Genomic DNA, 24,567 nt, shown 5'->3' on the forward strand with positions numbered 1-24,567 from the left:
AGCGGCAGATCCCTCTCCCTTCCCCAACCGGAGCACGTAGTTGTGACGGACGCGTCCCTCCAGGGCTGGGGAGGCCACATGGGAGAGGCGGAGATCAGAGGCCTCTGGTCTCCGGCGGAGACCCGGCTCCACATCAACCTGTTGGAGCTCAGGGCGATTCGTCTAGCACTGAAGGCATTCCTCCCCTCTGTCCGGGGGAGTGTAGTGCAGGTGTTCACGGACAACACCACCGCCATGTGGTACTGCAACAAACAAGGCGGGGTGGGGTCGTGGATCCTTTGTCAAGAGGCTCTTCGCCTTTGGCAATGGCTGGAACGCCAGGGCGTGACCCTGGTGGCTCAACACCTGGCAGGTTCTCTGAACGCCAGGGCGGACGAGCTCAGCCGTCGGTGCATGATGGATCACGAATGGCGTCTGAACTCGGATGTGGCGCAAGGCCTCTTTCAGCGATGGGGAGAGCCTTGGTTAGATCCATTCGCCACCGAAGAGAACGCGCAATGTCATCAGTTCTGCGCGTTGGAATTTCCAAGGCGGCACTCGCTCGGAGACGCTTTTCGTCGCGAGTGGAGTTGCGGTCTGTTGTACGCCTTTCCGCCTATACCACTTCTGCCCAGAGTGCTGAAGAAGATCAAGCGCGACTGGGCCCAAGTCATCCTTGTGGCCCCGGACTGGGCTCGAAGGTTCTGGTATCCAGAGCTACTCAGTATGTCAGTCGATCCCCCGGTTCGTCTGCCTCTTCAGGAGGACCTTCTGTCGCAGCAGCAGGGGACGGTCCTCCACCCAAACCTGTCCAGTCTCCACCTCCATGCTTGGAGATTGAGCGGCGACAGTTGAGGCCGTTTGACTTGCCTCCTGAAGTCTGTAACATCATTCTGGCAGCCAGGCGTCCCTCCACAAAGTCGGTATACGCCTGCAGGTGGAACAGGTTTGTGGCATGGTGCACAGCAAAGGCTGTGGATCCTCTTTCTGCCCCTCTTTCTGAGGTTCTTCTCTTCTTTCTTTCTCTTGCCCAGCAGGGCTCTGCTCTGGGTACTATCAAGGGCTACCTTTCTGCCCTTTCAGCCTTTCTCAGGCTACCTGATCAGCCTACTTTGTTCAAGTCCCCTATTGTAAACAGATTTCTTAAGGGCATCACTCACACGTTTCCTCCTGTTCCGTTTGTGATGCCTCAGTGGGACTTGAACCTGGTTTTAACATTCCTGATGTGCGCTCCCTTTGAGCCACTTCACAACTGTCCTCTTTGCCTTCTGACTTTGAAGACTGCTTTCCTGGTTGCCATCACCTCTGCCAGGAGAGTGAGTGAGCTCCAGGCCCTTTCTTGTACTCCACCTTTCCTTTCCGTCCATCCGGACAAAGTGGTGCTTCGTACCAAACCTTCTTTCCTGCCCAAGGTTGTCACGGCCTTTCACATCGGGCAGTCTATCACCTTGCCAACCTTCTTCCCGCCACCGCATCCCTCTAAAGAGGAAGAGCGGCTCCACCGTCTGGACCCAAAACGTGCGCTCTCATTCTACTTGGATCGCACACGCCAGTTCCGGGTGGATGACCAACTCTTTGTTGGTTACGTGGGCGCTAAGAAGGGGAAAGCGGTGCACAAGAGGACCATCTCCCGGTGGATCATCCTGTGTATCCAGGCATGCTACTCCTTGGCTAGGAAGGAACCCCCGGTTGGATTGCGGGCTCATTCTACCCGAGCGACGGCGACTACCACTGCCCTGGGCAGGGGTGTGTCCTTACAGGACATCTGTCAGGCAGCTACGTGGGCATCGCTGCACACGTTTGCAAGACACTACTGCCTGGACAGTCAAGTCCGGAGGGATGGCTTCTTTGGCCGTTCCGTCCTCCGGGACTTTCTGGTGTGATTATTGGTTCGCAGACCCACCACCGGGGTTGGTATTGCTTGGGTATCTATTCTAAAGTAAGGAATCTAATACTAACGTGTCTCTTTCAGATGCACAAGTTACTACTTGTGTAACGATATATCTGTAAGAGACATTAGTTAGTATTAGATTCCTTACCGACCCACCCATGCTCCCCGTTCTGCGAACCAACATCTAGGGTTAGGGTTGTCCCCTTTAGGGCCCTAGTTTCAATGGCACCAGTGTTGGTTTTTAACATGGCTCTGCGTTTCTGGCGCGGAAAAGCTGTGTCTAAGAACTGACGTCAGCACGCGGAGGCGGCGTCTAAGTACTCCGACGACGTCATCACGGCGCCCACGACGCCGACGACGGACGCGGAGCCGCAGACGACGCCTACCGACGCGCAAGGGTACTGCTACGCAAAAATTTCTGGATCCAGTCTGACGCCTGGGGATATTCTAAGGTAAGGAATCTAATACTAACTAATGTCTCTTACAGATATATCGTTACACAAGTAGTAACTTGTGCCTTTGGAACGCATCGCAGATTTGGCTGGTCATTGTAAATATCAGTAAGTGATGTTTTCGTGTTTTTTTTGCACAGGAACGCCTACTCAGCATATCATTAGCGTTAGTTGTTGCTCTCATTCGTGGCGATGTTTTTTTGCGGAAGCTATCACTGGAAAACTGGCGATATCTGCAGTTTTCACCATGAGAATGGGATGATAATTCTTTTGCTGCGCTAAAGTGCTGATAACTCAGCAGTACTTCCTTGAGAATACACCCCATTGTTTTTTTTTTCGTCAGGTTTTTTGGTCCTGGGCATTTTTGTGGGATCCCCTGAGCAGGCCTAGGGGGTCAGGGTGTTAGTACCCTGCCCACTTTACTTGTTTTTACATCTTTTTTCTTGTGATTCGCATGTAGCTACAACAAAGTTCTAATGAACACAAGGGTTTGTTTTAGAGTCACCCTATAACCCAACAGTTGGGACTTATCGATAAGTTATCAGCAAAAGTGGCGAAAGAATTATCGCCCCATTCTCAAGTTGGTGCACACTGCCACTTTGCCCACAGGCTGACAGTACCAACACAGCGGACAATCAACATCCTTACGCAGATAAAGCTCCTGCCTGTGCTGCACCTGTTGGCCTTTGCTATCTTCCAACTAACAACTGCGAGAGTCGGAGGAGTCTCACAGCCAGCCCTATTAAACTTCCTCACACGTCTTGGATTCATGTCTACAAAAGCAACGTATGGCCCCTGTATCCGCACCCACCTGCTCGTCCCAATTCGTAGTATTCCTGCACAACCAACCCCAACCCCAGCCGTTGCGTGACGCCTCTGTGCTCCAGATCCAAGATTGTAGTCAATGAAATGGAGGTGCACCAGGTCATGAAGTCTAGTAGTCAACAGAAGTGGAAAAACAATACTTTATTAGAAAAACATGAATTAACAACATTAAAGCATCAAACAACGACTGACGTTGCCAACAGAGAACACCAACTTGTGGATGGAAATAACTGTAGACTGTCTTGGAAATCGCAAAACTCCATATTCAGAAACCTGGTGGATAAATGAAGACAATGGTCAAGCGTTAGTATGGTCACAAACGTAATATGGTACAATGTATTGCACTTGGACAAACCGGACTGCTGTAACAGACGTTTGTGTGGTCGTAACCTTCATAGGAAAGAAAAGGAATGCTACAACTACACAAACTTCTGTTACGGTCTCATTATGCAGGGTTTATCACACCTGTAAGCATCACGGTTCGTTTCAGCTTGATACACCTGCATGTTCACTACACCCACACTGCACAGGAACAGCTGGAGACCAAGCAAGGGAACTGTAGGAGAGTAGGGTCTGCTTCCTATGGTTACCCCCACTTTTTGCTGTGTTTCACTGGTTTTTCGACTTTAGTCTGGCTCTGGCCCTGCTAATCAGGACCACAGCCCAGCTGTTCTCTCTCTAAATTGATTGCATGTACTTTAGGTACATACCAGATTGGTTACTGAGTTACCTTGTGAGACCCTAGTATATGGTACCTTAGGTACCAAGGGCATAGGTACCCCAGAGGCCTACCAGGGGGTGAAGCATGTATTATGCCACCCCTGGGAAGCCTTCCGAAATGGCACCACAGGTCTGTACTTGCAGCCTGGGTTAGGTGGTGGAAGCACCCCTCACTTAGATATAGTATACCTATATCTATATCTATATATATATATATATCTATCTATATACATACACACACACACACACACACACACACACACACACACACACACACCACACTCACACTCACACTCACACACACCTTTAAGTCCCTCCTATGGCATGCCTTGACATTCCTGAAGGCAGAGTGCTTGGTTTCGTGTGAGAGGGTGCCCAAGCATGAGCTGAGCCCCCCTGCAGCTTTCAGAAACCCTTCCTTATAGCTGTTCTATGATAAAGCCATACCATATACTCTTAAGTGCATTATAACTTTGCGGTAAATGCTAACTTTGGTTTGGCTGCATCAAAACATGTCGTGTTTGGTTTCCTCCCCACCCCCCCGCCAATTCTGGCGGCGGGGGTAGAATTCCACCCTTCTAGAGGGAGAAGACAAGTACACACTGGTACACCCGGTAAATGTTTTAAAGAGTCTCAGCATCACAAAATGAATGCTGCTGCCACAGACATGAGTCTGACCTCCTGCTGCTGGACGAAACTCCGGCGGGGTAGGCCTGGACAATAGGTTTCCTGTCCAGGGAGGTGCCAGCACCTTTAGTGTATTGGGGCAGGGTGGTGTGCATTCAGTGAATGCTTTTCAGACACTGCATGGGTGCACACAAGGTGCTCCATGCATTTCCCAGTTCAAACCGGCCCCCTGCTCTGGCGCGAAACTGGACAAAGGAGAAGGGGTGTAACCACCTCCTTCCCATGTCCTACCATAGGTGGGACCCTAGAGTTAGTCCAACCCCTAAACTTAGTGTAAGTGTAGGAACCCAGTCCCTAGGACTTTAGATTACCCTGGACGAAACTCTGAAGACGAAATCTTGGACCTTTGACATTTCATATAGACTGGAAGACGGATAAAATCTCCCTTGGGGTCAAGGAGTGACCTCCCTGTTCAAACAGGCACCAAAGAAGCATTTTGCCGGTCTGCATTTTTGAGGCTCCCTCCGGATCCCGAAGAATCTGCGTCACAGGACACGGACTTCCAGACATCTCCGAGGCTGACACGAGTCCCCAGCAAAGCTGAGAACTGTAGCTTTCACGAGAGACGTGGGACCGGAACTCCTTTACATCCTGCAAGTTTGCAAGTGCACCTACTTCCCAAAGTTTCCCGAAGTTGTGCATTAGGGTATTTGAAGCCCCTGCCCAGAGCACCTTTTGCACCGAAGTTGAGAGGCCTGCTTTCTTCACCGCAGCTCGAGGTTTCGTGAGCTTTCCTGGTTGCTCCAGATGTGCTCTGGCTCCCCTCCAAAGGGTGAGTCCCTCAGACCGTGCTGATCTGAAAGAGACACGTTGGTGATAGATTCCTTACCGTAGAATATCCCCAGGCGTCAGACTGGATCCGGAATTTTTTTGCGTAGCAGTACCCATGCGCGACGGTAGGCGTCGTCCGCGACTCCGCGTCCGTCATCGGCGCCGTGGGAGCCGTGATGACGTTGTCGGAGTACTTAGACACCGCCTCCGCGTGCTGACGTCAGTTCTTTTTTCCGCGCCAGCAAGCACAGATCCGGAAAAAGTTGTACCCTAGTCAATTTTTGACTAACTTTTTACGATCCTTTTTGATCTACTTTCGAAGTCTCTCGACTCAGACGGTGCCGGTAGGGATGCCTAGGTTCAAGTCCTGCGCCGACTGATGTCGGTTACCGACCCCCATCGCCGGTGCCTGCACTGTCTAGGCCTGGACCACGACGACAAGTCATGCCCTGACTGCCGGGCCCTGACGTCTAAAGCTAGACGGGAGCAGTCCCGCAAGCGACTCGAGCTTCGGCAGTCCGCTCCGCTCAAGGTCCCGGTCCGAAAGGAGGTCGAGGGACCTGTCGCGGGGCTCGAGTCACCACAGTTCCGGGAGTCCTCATCGGTCTTCGGGCTCGAAGTCCTCAGGTAAGAGGCACAAGAAGTCAAAGAGGCACCATCGCTAACATGGACCGACGATTCGTCGGACCCTGACGTAGTAATCGCAGCTCCTAACGGATATAAAGCCTATCGACAGGACAGAGTAAGAAAAAGAGGAGGTGGGCTGGCCATTATAGCTAGGGAACGGTTCGCAGTCAGAACCTCACCCATTCCCACTACTGCATGCGAAGCCCTGCAGTTCGGAATTAAGCTCAGTGCCCTTTGTAACACCGGTCGGGGGAAGACTACAACAATTCCTGCCACTATGGTTAAACATCACTACAGACAAATGGGTTCGGCAAATTATCCAACATGGCTATTGCCTAGAACTCGCATCAACACCACCCAACATTCCACCCATACACCGTCCAATGTTACAGGAACATATAACATTACTGCAGCAAGAGGTCATCAGTATGCTGCAAAAGGGGGCCATAGAGCCAGTCCCACTTCAACATCAAGGAACAGGAGTATACTCACTATACTTCCTCATTCCCAAAAAGGACGGTTCCCTCAGACCAATATTGGACCTCAGGCCCCTCAACCTGTACATTTTGTCAGAGCAGTTCCACATGCTCACTCTGCAACAAGTCTTGCCATTGCTGCGTCAGGGAGACTTCCTGGCAACCCTAGACCTCAAAGACGCATACTTTCATATACTAATACACCCTGCTCACAGAAAGTATCTGAGGTTTACTAATCAAGGACAACACTACCAGTTCAAAGTCCTACCATTCGGTGTCACAACAGCTCCACGGGTGTTCACCAAATGTCTAGCAACAGTGGCGGCATATCTCAGAAGACAACACATTCATGTGTACCCATATCTGGACGATTGGCTAATACATGCACCATCGGCCCAGCAATGTGCCAACCACATGTCAAAAACTATTCATCTCCTGCACAGTCTAGGCTTCTCGCTAAACTACCCAAAATCACACCTGCAACCCTCCCACATCCAACAGTACCTGGGAGCGACAATAGATACTCTAGAGGCGAAGGCATACCCCAACGAAGCACGGATCAACAGTATGCAGATGTTGATCCAGAAGTTCAGACCACAACACTCATTGCCAGCTCGAGTGTTTATGCAACTAATAGGCATGATGGCCTCGTGCATATTTATAGTCCCTCATGCCAGACTACACATGCGTCTGCTACAGGAGTGCCTAGCAAGGCAGTGGAACCAGGCTCAAGGACAATTAAAAGTCCTAGTGTTGGTGACCAGTCGTGCATACAACTCTCTGCATTGGTGGAATCCACCTAACCTTTGCAAAGGACGACTGTTCCTAGCGCCTGTCCCACAAATAGTGATAACAGCGGACACATCCCTGCTAGGCTGGGGAGCCCATGTCCTGCATTACACAGTCCAGGGACTATGGACTATACAACAGAAAAAGATGCACATCAATCTTCTAGAGTTGATGGCGATCTTCCTAGCCCTAAAGGCGTTCAAGAAACACTTATGCAACAAAACTGTGTTGATCCGGACGGACAACATGACGGCTATGTATTACATTCAAAGGCAAGGAGGGACACACTCCCCACAGCTGTCGCACCTGGCTCAAAGAGTTTGGAAATGGCCCATTCAGAGGAACATGTTTCTCATGGCAGAACACCTCCCAGGAAAAGACAATCAAATAGCCGACCTGCTCAGCAGACACAGTCAACAAATGCACGAATGGGAGATTCACCCCAATGTGCTCCAACCATTCTTCCGGAAGTGGGGACAACCGGAAATAGATCTGTTTGCCACAAGCGAAAACGCAAAATGCCAGCACTTTGCCGCCAGGTTCCCACATCGGCAGTCGCAGGGCAATGCGATATGGATGAACTGGTCAGGCAAATTTGCGTACGCTTTTCCCCCAGCGCCATTAATCCCGCTAGTGGCACGCAAACTGCGCCAACATTCACTGACGCTAATCATAGTTGATCCCACGTGGGCAAGGCAACCATGATACACAACGTTCCTAGAACTGTCAGTGGTGCCTCATCAGAGACTGCGACTCACACCCAGTCTTCTAACTCAGAACCGTGGCGAAATCCAACACCCAGATCCGCAACAGCTGAACCTGGCGATCTGGCTCCTGAAATCCTAGGATTTGGATACCTCAACTTGCCTCCAGACTGCATGAATATTATCAAAGAGGCAAGAAGACCCACTACCAGGGCATTTTATGCAGCAAAGTAGAAACGTTTCGTCATTTACTGCAGAAACAACAACATAAACCCATTAGATGCTTCTACACAAAACATCATTTGCTATCTCCTGCACTTACAATGTTGCAATTTAGCCTACTCATCCATCAGGATACATCTGGCTGCGTTGGCAGCATACCTCCAAAACAGGAAACACCTTTCACTGTTTAGAGTGCCAGCAATAAAGGCATTCATGGAAGGACTCAAACGAGTAATTCCACCAAAACACCCACCTTTACCTGTCTGGAATCTAAACATCGTTTTAACCAGACTTATTGGACCACCTTTTGAACCACTACACTCATGCGAACTACAATTTCTAACTTGGAAGGTGGCTTTCCTAATTGCCATTACTTCACTTAGAAGAGTTAGTGAGCTACAAGCCCTAACTATTCAAGAGCCATTCATTCAAGTACATGCAAATAGAGTAGTTCTCAGAACAAACCCTAAATTCATGCCAAAAGTGATATCCCATTTTCATATAAATCAAACTATAGAACTGCCGGTGTTCTTTCAAAACCCACAGACAGTAGCTGAAAGGGCATTGCATACTATAGATGTCAAGAGAGCTCTGCTATACTATATAGATAGAACAAAGGCATTTCGAAAGACAAAACAGTTGTTTGTTGCTTTCTCACCGCAACACAAAGGCAACCCTATCTCAAAATCAGGTATTGCCAGATGGATCGTTAAGTGCATTCAAAATATGTTATTTAAAAGCAAAACGCACCTTAACAGTTCCCCCTAGGGCGCATTCTACACGCAAACTAGGGGCATCCATGGCTTTCCTAGGAAATAATCCTTTACACGAAATTTGTAGAGCAGCCACATGGTCAACCATACATACATTTACCAAACACTATTGCGTAGATGTACATTCCAAACAGCAAGCTGCTGTAGGACAGGCTGTTCTCAAAACTCTTTTTCAGACTGCTGCAGCTGGCACAGGCGGCCACCGCTAGGGGAGCTACTGCTATACATTCTATGCACAGATATGAATTCAGCAGCCCACATGCCTCGAACGGAATATGCTACTTACCAGTATGCATCTGTTCTTGGCATGTAGGGCTGTTGACATTCATATCGCCCACCCGCCTCCCCGATGCCTGTCGCAGCTGCAGCACTCACTCTTTGCATGGACATCTCTTACTGTACTATACTCCATCTCTGCCACAATAGTGAAAAACAATCTGAGGATGGAGAGGATGCCCATGCGCACTGTAGTCCAAGGGAGGAGCCACCTATCTCATGATACTTTGATTACTCTTCCAGGACAACAATGTGCAATCATCCGGACCCAACACTAGGCGGTGATCTATGCACAGATATGAATGTCAGCAGCCCTACATGCCAAGAACAGATGCATACTGGTAAGTAGCATATTCCTTATCTTTGGTAAATAGATTTCCAAGGGATAGCTTTTCTACCTGAAGATTACGCACTGATCCTATACACTTCTTGTTCTGAAGGATGATATTAACAAGGTTCCAAGTTAGTTAGTTCACAACCCATCCATGCTCTCTGTTGTTCCCCTTGTCTCTGCGTCTAAATGGACAAGGAACAGACATTGAGGTGCTGTGGTGGCACTGTATGGAATTCAGTGACTTCACACCTGTCCTGCGTCTGATACAGAGATAGAGATAGTACCACCTGCTGGTGCAATGAGCGATGAAAGTTTCCAGATCCAGTCTGGTGCCTGGGGATATTAAGGAGATAAGGAATCAGTATTTAGTTATAGAACAAAAACAGGTTAACGAAAAGCCCATAGCAGGAGAAAACGTTTCCTGCTGATGCGTAATCTGACAACCCTATCCACATTGCACTTCTTAGCACTTCACTTATCTAGCAGAGATTAAGAGACCGTATTGCACAGATATCCACCCTCCAACTCACTCACGACTGTAGGAAGGTGGTTATCTGACTATGGTTACCCCCAACTTTTTGCCTGGTGTTTTGCTGGGTTTTTACTTAGTTGGCCTGGGATCCTGCTATTCAGGACCCCAGGCTTCCTGCTCTCTCTGTTAAAATGGACTCCATGTACTTTAGGTGCATTTATCAATTGGTACTGGGCCACCTTATCAGTCCCTGTACAGTATACCTTAGGTATCCAGGGCATAGGTGTACCCAGGGCCTACCAGGGGCTGAAGCATGTATTATGCCACCCCTGGCTGGCCATCTAAATCTGACACAACTGGCTGCCTGACAGCTGGGGCAAGGTGGTGTAAACACCCTTTGCTGTAGATATAGTATACCTATATCTAACCCTAAAATGGACACATATACTCCTATCAGTCACTCCTATGGAAGGCCTTATTAATCCTGAAGGCAGAGTGCTTGGAATTATGTGAGATGGTGCTCTGGCATGAGCTGAGCCCGTTTGCAGCTTGCGGAACCAAGTCCTAATAGCTGTTCCATGATAACGCTATACCATATACTCTTAAGTGCATTATCAACCTCGCGGTTAAATGCTAACTCTGGTATAACATTATCAAAACATGTCGAGTAAGGTGTCATACGATTTGGAATACTACCCCCTCGCCAATTCTGGCGACGGGGGTAGCATTTCACCCTTCTAGAGGGACACGACATGTATGTAACTGTGAACCCCGGTTAAAGTTAACTCGAGCCTCAGCATCACAAAATGGATGCTGCCACCACAGACACAAGTCTGACCTCCTGCTGCTGGGAGTCCTTCCAGCAAGGATGGCTTGGACAAAGGGTTTCCTGCCTTGGGAGGTGCTAGCACCACCCCAGACGGGACTTTGTGTATTGGGGAGGATAGGCCTGAAAGGAATGAGACATGACTGGGGCACACAAGGTGTCCTGTGCATACACCGGTTCAAACCAGTTGCTGCGGCATCCCTGCCCCAGCTCTGGCGGGAAACCGGACAAAGGATAGGGGGTGTAACCACCCCGCTTCCTGGTCCCACCCAGGGGAGGGACCTAGTCAGTAGTGCAGCCCCCTTTAGGAGGATAAAGGTAGGAGCTGGTCCCATTCCAAATTAGATTATCCTGAACTATTCAACAAGAAGAAACTCTGGCCTTCGACGTTCTGCTCCACAGAAGACTGAAGAATCTCCCTTGTGGGCAAGGAGTGTCCACCCTGCAACTGCAGGCACCATCAAGCGTCCAGCGGCTTCACTTTGTCGTCTTCCCTCGAGGATACAGACTTCAGAGCCCGACGAGATCCGGATTCCCAGACCTCTCCGACCTCAACTCCCATCTGCAGCAAAGCTGAGACCCGTGGGTGCGACGAGACACGTGGGACCGGCCATCTTGAACGAACCTACACTTCGCTTCCAGCACGACTCCCGAGGTAAACTCGACCAAGTGCTTTGGGGATTGGGAAGCCCCAGCCCCGAGCAGCTCCTGCACCGAAGATCAGCCCTCCAGCCTCCACGAGATCTGCGTGGGGCCCTTCTGCTTGTTTGCTGCTCGACGCGTTGTCTGGTCACTTGCCGCCTGGCTAGTGGCCTCCTAGACGACGAACCTTTGAATCTTTGCTGCTGGTCTGGTTGCTCCAGACTGGCCCTTGCTCCCTTCCAAAAGAGGGGCACCCCGGACTCTCCTAGTCCGCACCAGACGCTTTCTTCACTCACCGCGTTGGTTGCCTTTGCCAAGGCCTGTTGACGCCGATTCCGGATCCAACACCGCCGACAGCGAGAGCCTGCGTGGGACAGCTCGTGCCTCCATCCTGGTCGTCGAAGACACCTCCTGGTCCACGTGGCTGCAGAGTCAAGCGTCCACTCTTCACCTGATCGCGACAACGACATCTGGTTCCTTCCTGGTTCCACTCCAGTCACTGGCTAGTGACTGTGAACATTGTCCCCTCTGCTTTCAGGTCTCCTTCTTCAACAATCCACCCTTGGATTGCACCGGACATCTTCCTCGTGGTCGCCTGCAGCATCTTTTCTTTCAGGCTCCATTGACTTCAACGCGAGAACCCGACGCACTTTGACACCTATGCACCCGCGGACTGTGGGTGAGGTAACAAGAGCATTTCGGTGCTCAAGGGTAGTTTAACTGTCCTAGTGTCCAGTTCCACAGTCGTTTTAGTCCTACCTAGTCAGGATTTCAGAACACCATGAGACACATCCAATGCTGGATGAATGAAAACCATCTAAAACTTAACCCGGGCAAAACAGAACTACTTTTGCCCGGGAATAGTTTATCCAGCTGGAGTGTCAACTACTGGCCAGCAGACCTGGGCACCCCTCCTGTAAAGTCTACTGCTGTAAAGAGCCTAGGGATCACGCTCCATACGGACCTGTCCTTAAAAACCCAGGTGGGTGCCGTGGTTTCCGCAAGCTTTTTCCAAATGAGGAAAATAAAAAAAATTGCTCACTTACTTACCCAGTCTGCCTTAATCCAGGTCACTATTGCCCTGGTTATGTCCCGCTTGGATTATTCCAATAGCGTTTATCTGGGACTCCCAGTGGGCCTATCAAAGAGACTTCAACTAGTCCAGAACCAGGCGGCTAGACTCATCCTAAAACAGCCAAAATGGTCTTCTATCAAACCAGGTCTAGAAATGCTACACTGGCTTCCGATTTCCCAACGCATTGCCTTTAAAGCTGGCTGTATCACCTTCAAGGCCACACAAGATAAAGGCCCTGCCTTTATTTGCAGCCTGGTTTCTAAATATACTCCCACTAGAAGCCTGCGCTCTGCTCAAAAATCTTTATTGGAGGTGCCTCGCTTCAAAAGGAAGCGACAGGGCGGCTGCTGCTTTCGCCATCTAGCAGCTTCATTTTGGAACTCCATCCCCTTGCCGATTAGGCAGAGTAAGGATTTGCTCACCTTCCGCAAGGAATTAAAAACCTGGTTATTCTCTCAAGCCTACCATTAACCTCTGTCAGCTTAGTGTTATGTTGTTCGGACTCTTCATACTTCCTATAGCGCCATGAAGCCCACGGGCGTACGAGCGCTTTACAAATTGATTTTAACATAACATAACATTGTCCGTACTCGCCTTTAACTTGAACTGTACTGTCCATAGACGTTGTTACGCATCTCGCGTGTGAGTTCACACTCTGCACACGCGTTCCGTGGGCCTCCTATTACTTACCTGAAGTTAGTGTAGCGTGGTCCCATCGATCCAACAGCCTCTGGTCAGCTCCATTCCTATTATCGACTTTCACATTCCACTTACTTAGTATATGGTTTGTCGTGCCCCTTGGGCACCATTGTAATTTTGTGCAACTTGTAGTATTTTTCGTAAGAGATTGTCATGTGCTTAGCCCTCTGACCTCATAAAGAGTTCAGAGGTGTTGTTATTAATAAATATATTGTTTATTTTCATAACAACCTGTGTGGTGTCCTTTCATCTGGTATTCAAGGGGTTATATTGTGGTAAAACAACTGGCTTCACATGCCAAAAGAGTTTAGCCTAAGACTGCTTTGTCCATGCTCCCATTAGGATAGCTGGTCTATAAGGTTGACTTACAACCAATCACCATAAGGGTTGTTTGGACTGATACAAGGTGATCACTAGAACTAGTGAGCATCATATATCAGGCCAACTTCTCACAACGACCACCCTTCTCTGAGTTAAATTGCCTATGCCAGACCTAGACATGAAGTCCGGTGAGAGCATTTTACTCAGACCCTTACAACAACAAAGGATTTTCAGTTTCCTACATCCTATCATATATCCTATTCTACTTTTCTTTCGCTCTCAGTATTGCCAAATATCACCTTCACTAAAATGTGTTAATTCTTTAAGTGTTCCCTATTAGTGTAAGGAGTGTTTTATTGGCAGTGGAAATTATTTATCACAGATTTGCTTTAATTTGAAACTAAATTGGATTTCACAATTTGGTGCTTACTTACTTTCAGACCTCAAGAAGACTATAGAATTTCAAAAGGGGAAGAAGAAAAAACATTTTACATGTCTGAGAAGAAAAGGAAACCACATTATTTGCAAATGGTAAGAAAGTACCTATTCATTGACCATCTGTGCGTTTATAAAAAGTAAACGAGGACTAGTCCTCCTAACATGTTCTCTTAATGAATGCATTCAGATGAAATGTCCACCCTCACTTAGCTGTTCTCCGAAAACCCTTTAAGAAGTGGCTTTAAAAAAAAAACAAAGTTTAACACTAACATACCATTCATGATTCAGCATACTTGTAGCCCTTGCTGTATTTACTATGGCAAAGCCATAACGAGATTAAAGTCACTTAATTCTGCAGTTTGTTTGATATATCTGTTCAGATCTCACTTGTTTCAGTTCTTCCCATGAGAATAATAATACCAGTGGTGGAATCAATGTAACCTTTGTCCTTGCTTTCACAGGTGAGTTTTATGACCTTTCTAATTTGAATGAGGGGGCCATTCTGACAGCCATTTATTCGGATAGAGACTTCTAACTTCAGATTCCTCACCATTTGACTATTCCCCAGGTGTCAGACTGAATCTGGAAACTTTTGAGCAGCATGTATGCGTGCTGGTAGGTGGTAACACCCAGCTCCACGCAGATGCAGTTTTTCTCAGGAAAGATGAATGGAGCCTATATTGGACCCATCCCTGTGGGCTGATGCCAGTTTTCTTTCCACACTACCAGACGTGAATCCGAGGCTATCTCTCAGAGACCCATTTACCTAATAAAAAAATTCTGAATTTGTGTACAAGGATAATGTTGCCTCCCAAAACTAAAGGTTTTACACCCTGGACTATCGCAAACAAATGTATGTGACAGATCCTCATCAGATTTGCCTGCAATGCCTGGAGTTGAGCCTCAACTTTAAAGCCTTCAGTAACTGTGCATCAATGAACCCGAAGGCCATACGTGTCTGCAAGGCAATACTCTGCACCGGAAGACTCTGCAACAAGACTCTTCCAAGTCAAAGGGTAAATTCTGGTTTCGTTCATGGTTCACAGGTTGCACAAGTCGTTCCCTAGGTCAGTCATCATCGTGCTCAAAATCTTTGGGTAAGTCGTAGAAGAAAACATAAAAAATCTAAGCAGGACTCTGCCCCTTCCCCCCACTCTCACACTCCTTAGAACGCGCAAGGACGTCACCATGACTTTCGATCTTGCTTTCGAAGTTGATCGACATTGGAGCCTATGCCACAAATTGTCTTGGCTGAACCCGAGTTTCTGTGGCTGTCTGTGACACTGAGGTAGATTGATGATCTGTGAGGCCATGCTCTGATGCTTGGGATACTTACTGACTCCCTTTGGCACAGCGTTGAGCCGCAAGGAGCAGAGAGTCCCGCCTTCTGGAGTATTGATGGTGGGTTCACCATCTAAACACGCCACTGGGCCCCCCTTGCTCCCATTCAGACTCCACCTCCATTGCCTTGCCCCCTGCTGGTTCTTTGAGCATTGATGCCAAGTCCTTCAATGCCCCAGAACAAGGTGCCCATTGTGTACTCTGACACAAAGTCTGCGCCAATACGACCTCAACTGATGCTGTTCTCAGCTTTCATCAAGGTGCTGCCTCCCCATTTGACTTCCCACTCTGAAAAGGAAGGAAATATGTACATTGGATTTCCTTATTTGGCACAGGTGATGAGATTATGCATGATTTATGAGATGAAATTATGCAACCATACCATGAGGAAAATTGGAATGATGACCATCAGGAAGCCAGTAGTCTTGATACTTCCCCTGAGTCGGGCCTCCCCTCATCCTGTTGTCCTCTCACTGAGGAGAGTGCTCCTTACTCCATGGTCATGCATATGGTGGCTGTAGTTCTTGACCTCCAGGTTCCTCACATTAGGGGTAAAAAAACAGTCATAATGAAAGCTCTTAAGCCAGGGCATACATCTGCTGAGCGCCTCTTGCCTTTTAATGAGCCCCTTACAGATGCGCTTTTGGGGGCTTGGACCAAACCTTGCACTAGACCAGCAGTCAATCGTCATATTGCAAGTTGCTGCTGCCCAGGCTTTTATATTTTAGCACTCCTCCCCTGAGAACTTCTTGGTTGACACAGCCAATGACACTGAATACCTTTCAGACTACTTCCCCCGATAAGGAGTCCAAATGAGCGAAAACCTTTTGGAAGAGGGTATTTTCTTCTAAATGCTTGGCCCATAAATCTGTGAACAACATCTGCCTCCTGGGCTGCTATTTCCATTCTGTTTGGGATTTGGTGGCTCAAGTCCTCCCAGGTGTCCCAGATGACCTATGAACTGTACTCACCCTAGCAATACAGGATGGTCATGATGCAGCCAAGTTAACTATTCATTGTGGCGTGGACATCAACTGTTCCATTGGGCGAGCCATTGACACGAGTACTGTCCTGTTTGGCTGCTGCCAACTGGTTTCTCAGGTGACGTACAGTCATTCCTTATGGGAATGTCCTTTGATGGAGCCCAAACCACCCCTGCTTTCCCTTTAGTACATCCACCCAGTTGGAGGCAGAATCCATCTGACAGACTTCGAACCACAGATTCCTTACCTTAGAATTATCCCCAGGCGTCAAACTTAATCAGGATCTATTTTGTGAGCAGTACCTGTGCATGCTAGTCGGTGGCAATGTTTGGCTCCACCTGGCACCGTCTGTGGTGTCGATGTTTGTGCGGTGACATCAGATCATTTCTTTCTACGCCAGTCAGCACAGATTCAGAGAGAGCTACCGCCAGCAAATTTTTGTCTAACCTTTTTTTGACTTTTTGTCAAAGTTTTTTTTTAGATCGCCTTCCTTGTGCAGCAGGGATGTCCACTAGGAAAGCTGGATTTAAACCCTGCTGTACCTGTTATTAACAGATGTTGGTGACTGATCCGCGTCTTGTTTGCCTTTGGTGCCTCGAGCATGACCGTGACGTGGAGAGCTGCGTCGACTGCTGAGCCATGCATCCCAAGTCCTTGAGGGAGCGGCACCTCAAGCTTCAAGGCACTTGACATGCAACATCGCAACAGTTTCGATCCTGGCCGAGCGGAAGGTCCCAAGAATGGTCACATCGCCATCGATCTTAATCGCATTCGAAGTCATCTGGTCAAGTCGCACAAGAAGAAAAAAAGTAAGAAGTCAAAGAGGTTTTTGACTTCACCCCATCCGTCAAAGCCATCCGAGATGAGGGAGTTACATCATTCAAGGCCTGGCTCTGCAATGAGCCTGCTCCATGCTCCTCGGAGTTTTCGAGAGACGGAGGCCTTGCTCCTCATATTTGTGTGGCCCAACCGTGCTGGTGCTCTTTCGGACCCCAGCGGGACAGCCTGACATCCACGGATGGATCCGGACTGGCGCCGGTCATACCACCTTGACCTTCCCCCAAAGACGGTCCCTACGTCCACGCTCCTGGCACCCTTCTGTACCACCCTCTCCATTCTCATCCCTGAATCCGACATGGAGGAGCTGGGGCGTTGCCTGACTCCGGCACTGACTGGAGCCTTGTCCTCCAGACCAGAGCCTGAACCCTATTCCTATGGGCTGAGACTTGGGGAAGATTGGGAAGGGCCACTGGACACTGAGGAATACCAGGCCCTTGATCCCAACATGAACTGGTTTGAGGAATTGACAGGTGCCAGTGAACTGAACACCTCCCCAGATTCTGGCATCATCGCTTCTCCTACCATGGCTATGTAGGTGGAAGCTTCTTTTCCTAAGGTGGTGAGCAGGGCAGATGAGGGCCTGGATCTTAGTCTGCCCTCAGTAGCAGTAAAGACCTGCCTCCTGGTGCAGCTGGGATGTCCACTAGGAAAGCTGGATTTAAACCCTGCTGTGCCTGTCATTAACAGATGTCGGTGACTGATCCGCGTCTTGTTTGCCTTTGGTGCCTCGAGCATGACCGTGACGTGAAGACCTGCATCGACTGCTGAGCCATGCATCCCAAGTCCTTGAGGGAGCGGCACCTCAAGCTTCATGGCACTTGACGTGCAAAATCGCAACTGTTTCGATCCTGGCTGAGCTGAGGCCTTGCACCTCATATTTGTGAGGCCCATCCCTGCTGGTGCTCTTTCGGACCCCAGCGGGACAGTCTGATATCCACGGTTGGATCCGACCTGCGCCGGTCATACCACCTCGACCTTCCCCCAACGCCGGTCCCGATGTCGACACAATTGCCTGCCCTGTCCTCTCTCCAGGGGTCCCTGTATGTTTACACAACACCCTACCCCCGAAAAGCTTGGTGATCCAAGCCTCCACTTTCCAAATAAACCCTGCATATACCCTACCACTACACTGGATAGGGAATCCAAGAGGCTGCACACCTTAGGCAAAAAAATATTTTCTTTACCAGCCTGGCACTTTTGCCCATTACTCCCATACACTGTGGGATTCGGTTGCACAGGTGCTGCCCATGGTCCCCGAAGAGCCCGGACCATAGTCTCCCAAGCTATGATAGATGGGAGAGATGCAGTCAAGTTCACGATCAGATGTGGACTGGGGACGACCGACTCACTAGGCAGAGCAGTTTCCTAGTCAGTGGCCTTAGGCGCCATGCCTGGCTGAGAACAAGTGTATTTTCATGGGATGTCCAAACCTCGCTGATAGACATGCTCTTTGATGGCTCCAGTCTCTTCGGAAACAAGGAAGAATCTGTGCTGGAGTTCTTCAAGGATAGCAGAGCTACTGCCAGGTCCTTGGACCGATTCCTGCCCCCCGCCAACCCCAATCTGCCTTTTGCTCCTTTCTTGGCCAGTGATGGGGTTTCCAGCCATGTCGTTACCTGCCCAGCCACCAAAGCACGCAAGCTCCCTAGCCTCTGCATGGCCGCGGACACAGTACCCTCAGACCCCGTGGATCGTGCAGCCTGAATTCGGGCCAGTACACCACCCCAAGCAGCCGCAGCCTCCAAACTTCTTTAGTTTGCCCTCCAGCCATCATCGGTCACCAGTGGGAGGCAGGATACGCCATCACTTGCACCACTGGAAGACAATAACATCAGACTGCTATGTTCTTCAGATTTTCTGAACAAGCTGCTTCCTCCCCTTCTTGACTACCCCTCCACCCATGCCACCCACTTGCGACTGGCTGGCAGAGGACCATTTGTAGGGGTCTTGCTTTTTATGTGGTAGCGCCAATGTAAGGGCACACTATGCAAAAAGGACAGATGACCCTTATTGGTTTACAATTCTTACATTTAGAATTGCAAGTGCTTTGTTTGTGGTAGTGTGGTTGTGCAGTTTAGGCTTATCAGAGGGTAGTGTTAAGTATTAGTTGTACACATGAGTCAATAATTGAGGCACACATTCTGGTAGAAAATCAAAGACCAATTTAGAAAAATGTCACAGATTTCTATATAAATTGAGACACCAAGTTCATCGATATGAGGTAAGTAGTTTCGGAGATATGAATTTTTACGGTAATAGAAAATAGTAGAATAACGTTTTTGAGATATGAGCCTCGAATGAATATGCTTTCATGGTTACCCCCACTTTTTGCTTGGTGTCTGTGTTATTGACCTAGTCTGACTGGGATCCTGCTAATCAGGACCAGTCACTGTCTTTTCTCCCCTAAATTGACATGGTAAGTACTTTGGTACCTCCACAACTGGCTACTGATGTACCTTTGTAAATACCTGTAGGAGGCTGGCTTAGTATATGGGGTACCCTCATTTAAGTAAAGCACCCTGCACTAATCCAGACAACTGTTATGGTGGTTTTAGTGGTCTTAGGCAATCTTAGACGCTCTCTAAGTGGTAGCTGTGGAGAGCAGCCTTCAGGCTTAGTCCAGAAGGAATTTTAAGCAGCTTGTTTTACCAGTTCCAATCATGTAGTGTAGGCTAAACAAAAAAGAATCACACGTTGTAGTGATAAAAATTTCTATTTATTGCACAACACTCAAACATTGCTATATCTCCTACTCGAAGATATCAACACAAATACACACAATACTTAAATTGCGAATAGGTAAGTAAGCACAATACACGGTGGTCTCCAGCGGGGAGACCAAACCATATACTAAAAAAGTGGAATGCTAACTGCGACCAAAGTTGGGACTTGGACCAGGAGACTCAGAAGAGCTGGGGACACAAGGAACTGCCCACGGTAAGTACCCAGGAATACCATGGAGGCTGTGTGCAGAGTGGAAACACAGCCACATACTCAATAGAAGTCAACTGAAAAGTTGCGGTTGCTGTTTTGAAGAAGGAGGACCCTTCCCAGTGGACCCTGAAGAAACCTCGTTGAAGACAGAAGGTTAGAGACTCACCCCACCCTTGGATAACCCAGGAACCAGGACACCTACACCAAGGAAGCCGGGTGCATAGGTGCAAAGTGTTGTCGAAAACCGCTGTAGACCACAATGGAGGACTTCTGTAAAGAGGCCGCTGGCGAAGACTGTGCAAGAGTCTGGTGGAATCCAAGGGTGGATTCTAGAAGAGAAGAACCGGCAAGCAGAGGGGCCAGAGTCTATGCCACTCGTAGGTGACCAGGAGGCAGGGAAGAGCTATGCGAGGTACAAGGCAAGTCCGGTCAGTGCCTGCAGCTGCCAGGGGACAGCTCCTCTACCCCAAGGAAGATGCCGCTTGGTTGTAGAAATACTGGACAGTCCTCCACAGGATTGGAAGGATGCATAGCTTTTGGAGAACCTTGATTGGTGCAATCGACAAGGTACCAGTAGCAAGGCAGGCTTTGGAGCCAAGTTCAGGGTAAGTCCTCAGTTCTCGCCGTGATTACTCTCTTCTGTCCTTCGGATTCCCTGTTAGACGAATCTGACAGGGGGACCCCTAAAATACTGAAATTAGGGGAGTTTAGGGTAGTAGCCATAGAGCTACTTTCACCAGGGGGTGACTGCATCCCATATTTGACCACTTCCAGTGAAGAGTGGGCATACTTTTGACCTCGAGCTACTAGTTTCACTAAAATTAAAATGATGAAAAACTGCTTCGACTGTCTACATCTGGCGGCTCACCTTAGGGGTATGCCCAGCCTGTAGGTGTAGAAGAATGGGGCTAAGTCCCTTGAGGCGACTTGGACAAGGTGTGCACCACTATAAAGAAATGTTACATTTCAAATTAAACAATTTATAAACACATCATTATTGTATGATTGACAAAACCAAATTTATAACAATTGACTGCCTGGTCAACATGCTCTGTTCAAACCACATTAAGTCTATTAAATTAACTTGAATTGAATCTTCTATACAATCGATCATATAAAAACAATCATAATTATTCAATAACTGTGATTAGTCCTCTTGAAATGACGTACACCCAAAGCATTTCGGGACAACATGTACCTTTTTCAAGGGCCAATCTTAAAAAGATAAATGAAAAATACTAATGTACAGACATGTCCGATGAACCATTTGCATTGCACTTACATGTTCATGCTATTATAAACCCTGCTTTATTACATGAGTCTTGTGTTTTCTGAATAAGTCTGAGTGTATCAACGTTCATCATGTTTGTTTGGGGTGAATTGTGTGTATCCTGTATCCATGCCCAGTCACCTTGAAGCCACCGTAATTTCAAACCCACAAAAAGCTTCACAATGTGCCAGTTATTTAAATGTCTTAATCCACGTGAGATTCAGCCATCCAGGTTTTTGTGCCACCATTCATCTCATGCCACTGCAGCATAAAAGAATTAGATTACAAACCACTTCACAATGTATCAGATGTTTATATGTCTCAAACCATTTCCAATGGCTTTCCAGCCAGCCTGATTTCTGTACCACTGTGCATCTCATGCAACCGCAACTTAACAAAATTGTACCCGCCTGAATTTCACTGTCATGCATATTGTGCAGCAAAAACATACTAATATCGCTGGGTGTGGTTACCAAATAAATACTACGGCAGTCAATGTATCAATCTGTGAAAATGATTGTTAAAGAAAACAAACGGCTTCATAGAGAATTCCATCTTTGTGATGTTTTTTGTAGGTAATAATAACTCAGTGGTTGATAACACACGTACCTCCAGGTGCCTTTCAATGCTCAAGCACCCAGTCTCTTTTTCATATTTTGGGATTTACTGATGGCTCATATCCCAAACACCATGCTGCTGAACAAACTAGAGTGTAAACGCAAAAATATATACATACCCACAACTATGGGTTTCCCAGTCTGCCAACAAAATGTTAGAGTATCGCGCTTACCAAATGAGACTCCGTCTTGCTGCAAAACTGCGTCCTGCCTTCATCAATCCCTCTGTGTTGGTACTATGCTTAAACTATAACCATCAACGGAAGTAGTCTATAGTTAACGCCCAAGACGACTGACTTAGTCGCATGTTGTGTATCCTGTTTTTTCATGAGAGCCTATTTCCCATGGCTGGCATGTTTAAATGGAGCAAAAATGGATAATGAAACCCACTACGTACCACTTGTCTATAAAACAAAGTAACAAACATCTAAAATTAATCCCATCAACAAACCTTTTGTGGCATGCTGGAAATACAAAACGTTAATGTTGATATAAGTTGTTTTTTTAAACACAAAGGAGGGGAGAGGGTCAATTAGTGTACTCCACCACCCCAACCCCGAAGTTGTTTGACAATGCAATTTCCCCAAATTTGCCCTTAACAAAATACGTTTTCTCAGGTGTGTTACAAGTGGCCCAAAGTGTAGGTGAATGATGGTGTCTGTAGGTGGTAACATTGTATGTCTAAAAAAGTAATTCGAAACATTACATCATAGACTATTAAACCATTGTATTGGTTATACTGTGAACCCATACTAAGATATGTGAACATTTCAAAGGAAACACCCCATATCTAATTTGTCATTGAGCCTCTTGGGTTCATTGTGTCTAATCTCTTAATCCACTGAATTTCTCTTTGTGACAAAATTTTAGAATTGTCTCTGGAGGGATTGTTTGAGAGTACCTCTATGATCTGGAACCTAATTTGAGCACTAGATTGTCTGTGTTCAGTCCAATGTAAGTTCGAATTGATGTTATGATTATGGATTCTGCTCTTGTACTCTTTATTTTTCTCTTGGTCTTCCCTATGTAGAGCAAGCCACACGGACATTTAATAGCGTAGATAACATTGCCAATGTTGCAATCAGCAGAGTGGGTCAAACAAATATTTTCTCCTGTCCTGGGATGCACCAAAATATTACCTGTCGTTATGTTGTTGCAAAGAATACAGTTCAAACATTTTTTGGTACCCTCAGCCTGGCGATCTTTAGATGGTTTCTTTGTCGACAGGATTTCTTTTAGGTTTCTTAATCTGGTATATGCAAAAAGTGTTTTTTGTTCAAAGAGCTTGTGGAAATCTGGTTTGTGTTGTAGTAATTTCCAACGTTTCTTAATAATTCTTTTTTAATGTCTCTGGCATTTGGTTGAGAATTTAGACACAAATTCTACCCATGTCAATTTATTTGTCTTTTGGTTTCTTTTGCAAGAGTTTCCTGCGATTAATGGAAAGTGCTTGGTGCTCATGATCCTATAATAATTTAAGTGGGTATCCTCTATTCTGAAATTTTTCTTTTTGGTCTTGTAGCGTTGCTTTATATGTTGTCAAATCCGAGGATATCCGCCTAGTTCTCAGGAATTGAGTGTAGGGTAAATTATTGATTAAGCTTAAAGGTTGAAAACTCATGAACAATAAGGTGTTGTTTCTGTCTGTCCGTTTTTGATAGACACTTGTATTTATTCCGGTTTTACGAAGCTCAATCCACACATTGAGAAACGCCAAACTAGTCCTGTGAATCGTGTGCGTAAATTGAATCCTAGGATTCCTTGTATTTAATGTATTGATGTTGCCTTGCAAACATGCCTTGTTATTCATCCACACAAAGAAAATGTCATTATGTATAAACAGAAAAATAATAAACTGTCTTTCCATTGAGGATTCGTCAGTATGTAATCATGTTCGAACTTCGCCATATGGCGGTGCTCCTGCAAAACCAGTAAAGGTTCCGCTTAGTTGGAGAAAAAAAATGATTGTCCCTTTCAAAGTAACTGGTGAAGGCATAAATGAAGAAGTTCTAAAAGAAAAATGTTGTCAGCTCTTATGTTGAGTTGATGTAGTGCCCACTCAATTGCTTCCAGCCCTTCCGAATGGGAAATTGAAGTGTTCAAGGCATGTGGGCTGCTAAATTCATATCTTATGCATAGATCGCCGCCTAGTGTTGGGTCCGGATGATTGCACATTGTTGTCCTGGAAGAGTCTTCGAAGTATCACGAGATAGGTGGCTCCTCCCCTGGACTACAGTGCGCATGGGCATCGACTCCATCCCCAGATTGTTTTTTTTCCGCCATTGGGTTCGGATGTGGTTTCGACGTCTCCGTGTCGGAACCGAAAACAACTTTGTTCTTAAGGCCAAAAGGCCTTCGTTACCTGCGTCGGTATTGTTGCGTACGGTCTCGAGCGTCGTCCGACTCTCTGAGCCGGACATCTACGGAGTCAAGTAACTCTTCGATCGAGGCCCTCTCGTCGCAGCAAGACCCGACGAACTTAACATGGAGTGGAGCCCGTTCAAGTTCTGCCCCGTCTGTGGATCCAAATATCCACACATCGATGTGCATCCGGTCTGTAATAAATACCTATCTCCGGACCAC

The 24,567-nt window shown here is 47.4% G+C and overlaps 1 protein-coding gene across 4 annotated transcripts in view; it reads left to right on the top strand.

Moving 5' to 3' along the window:
• BRWD1 (bromodomain and WD repeat domain containing 1) overlaps positions 1 to 24,567 on the top strand; it is a 2,464,655-nt gene that overhangs the window by 1,005,191 nt on the left and 1,434,897 nt on the right. For all 4 annotated transcript variants that reach the window (XM_078656838.1, XM_078656840.1, XM_078656841.1 and 1 more), the window contains one exon: positions 14,002 to 14,092. In XM_078656838.1, the coding sequence (XP_078512964.1) occupies positions 14,002 to 14,092 (91 nt within the window). The remainder of the gene's footprint in view (positions 1 to 14,001; positions 14,093 to 24,567) is intronic.

Source organism: Lissotriton helveticus, chromosome 8 (assembly GCF_964261635.1).
Source record: "Lissotriton helveticus chromosome 8, aLisHel1.1, whole genome shotgun sequence".
NCBI classification, from domain to species: Eukaryota; Metazoa; Chordata; class Amphibia; order Caudata; family Salamandridae; genus Lissotriton; species Lissotriton helveticus.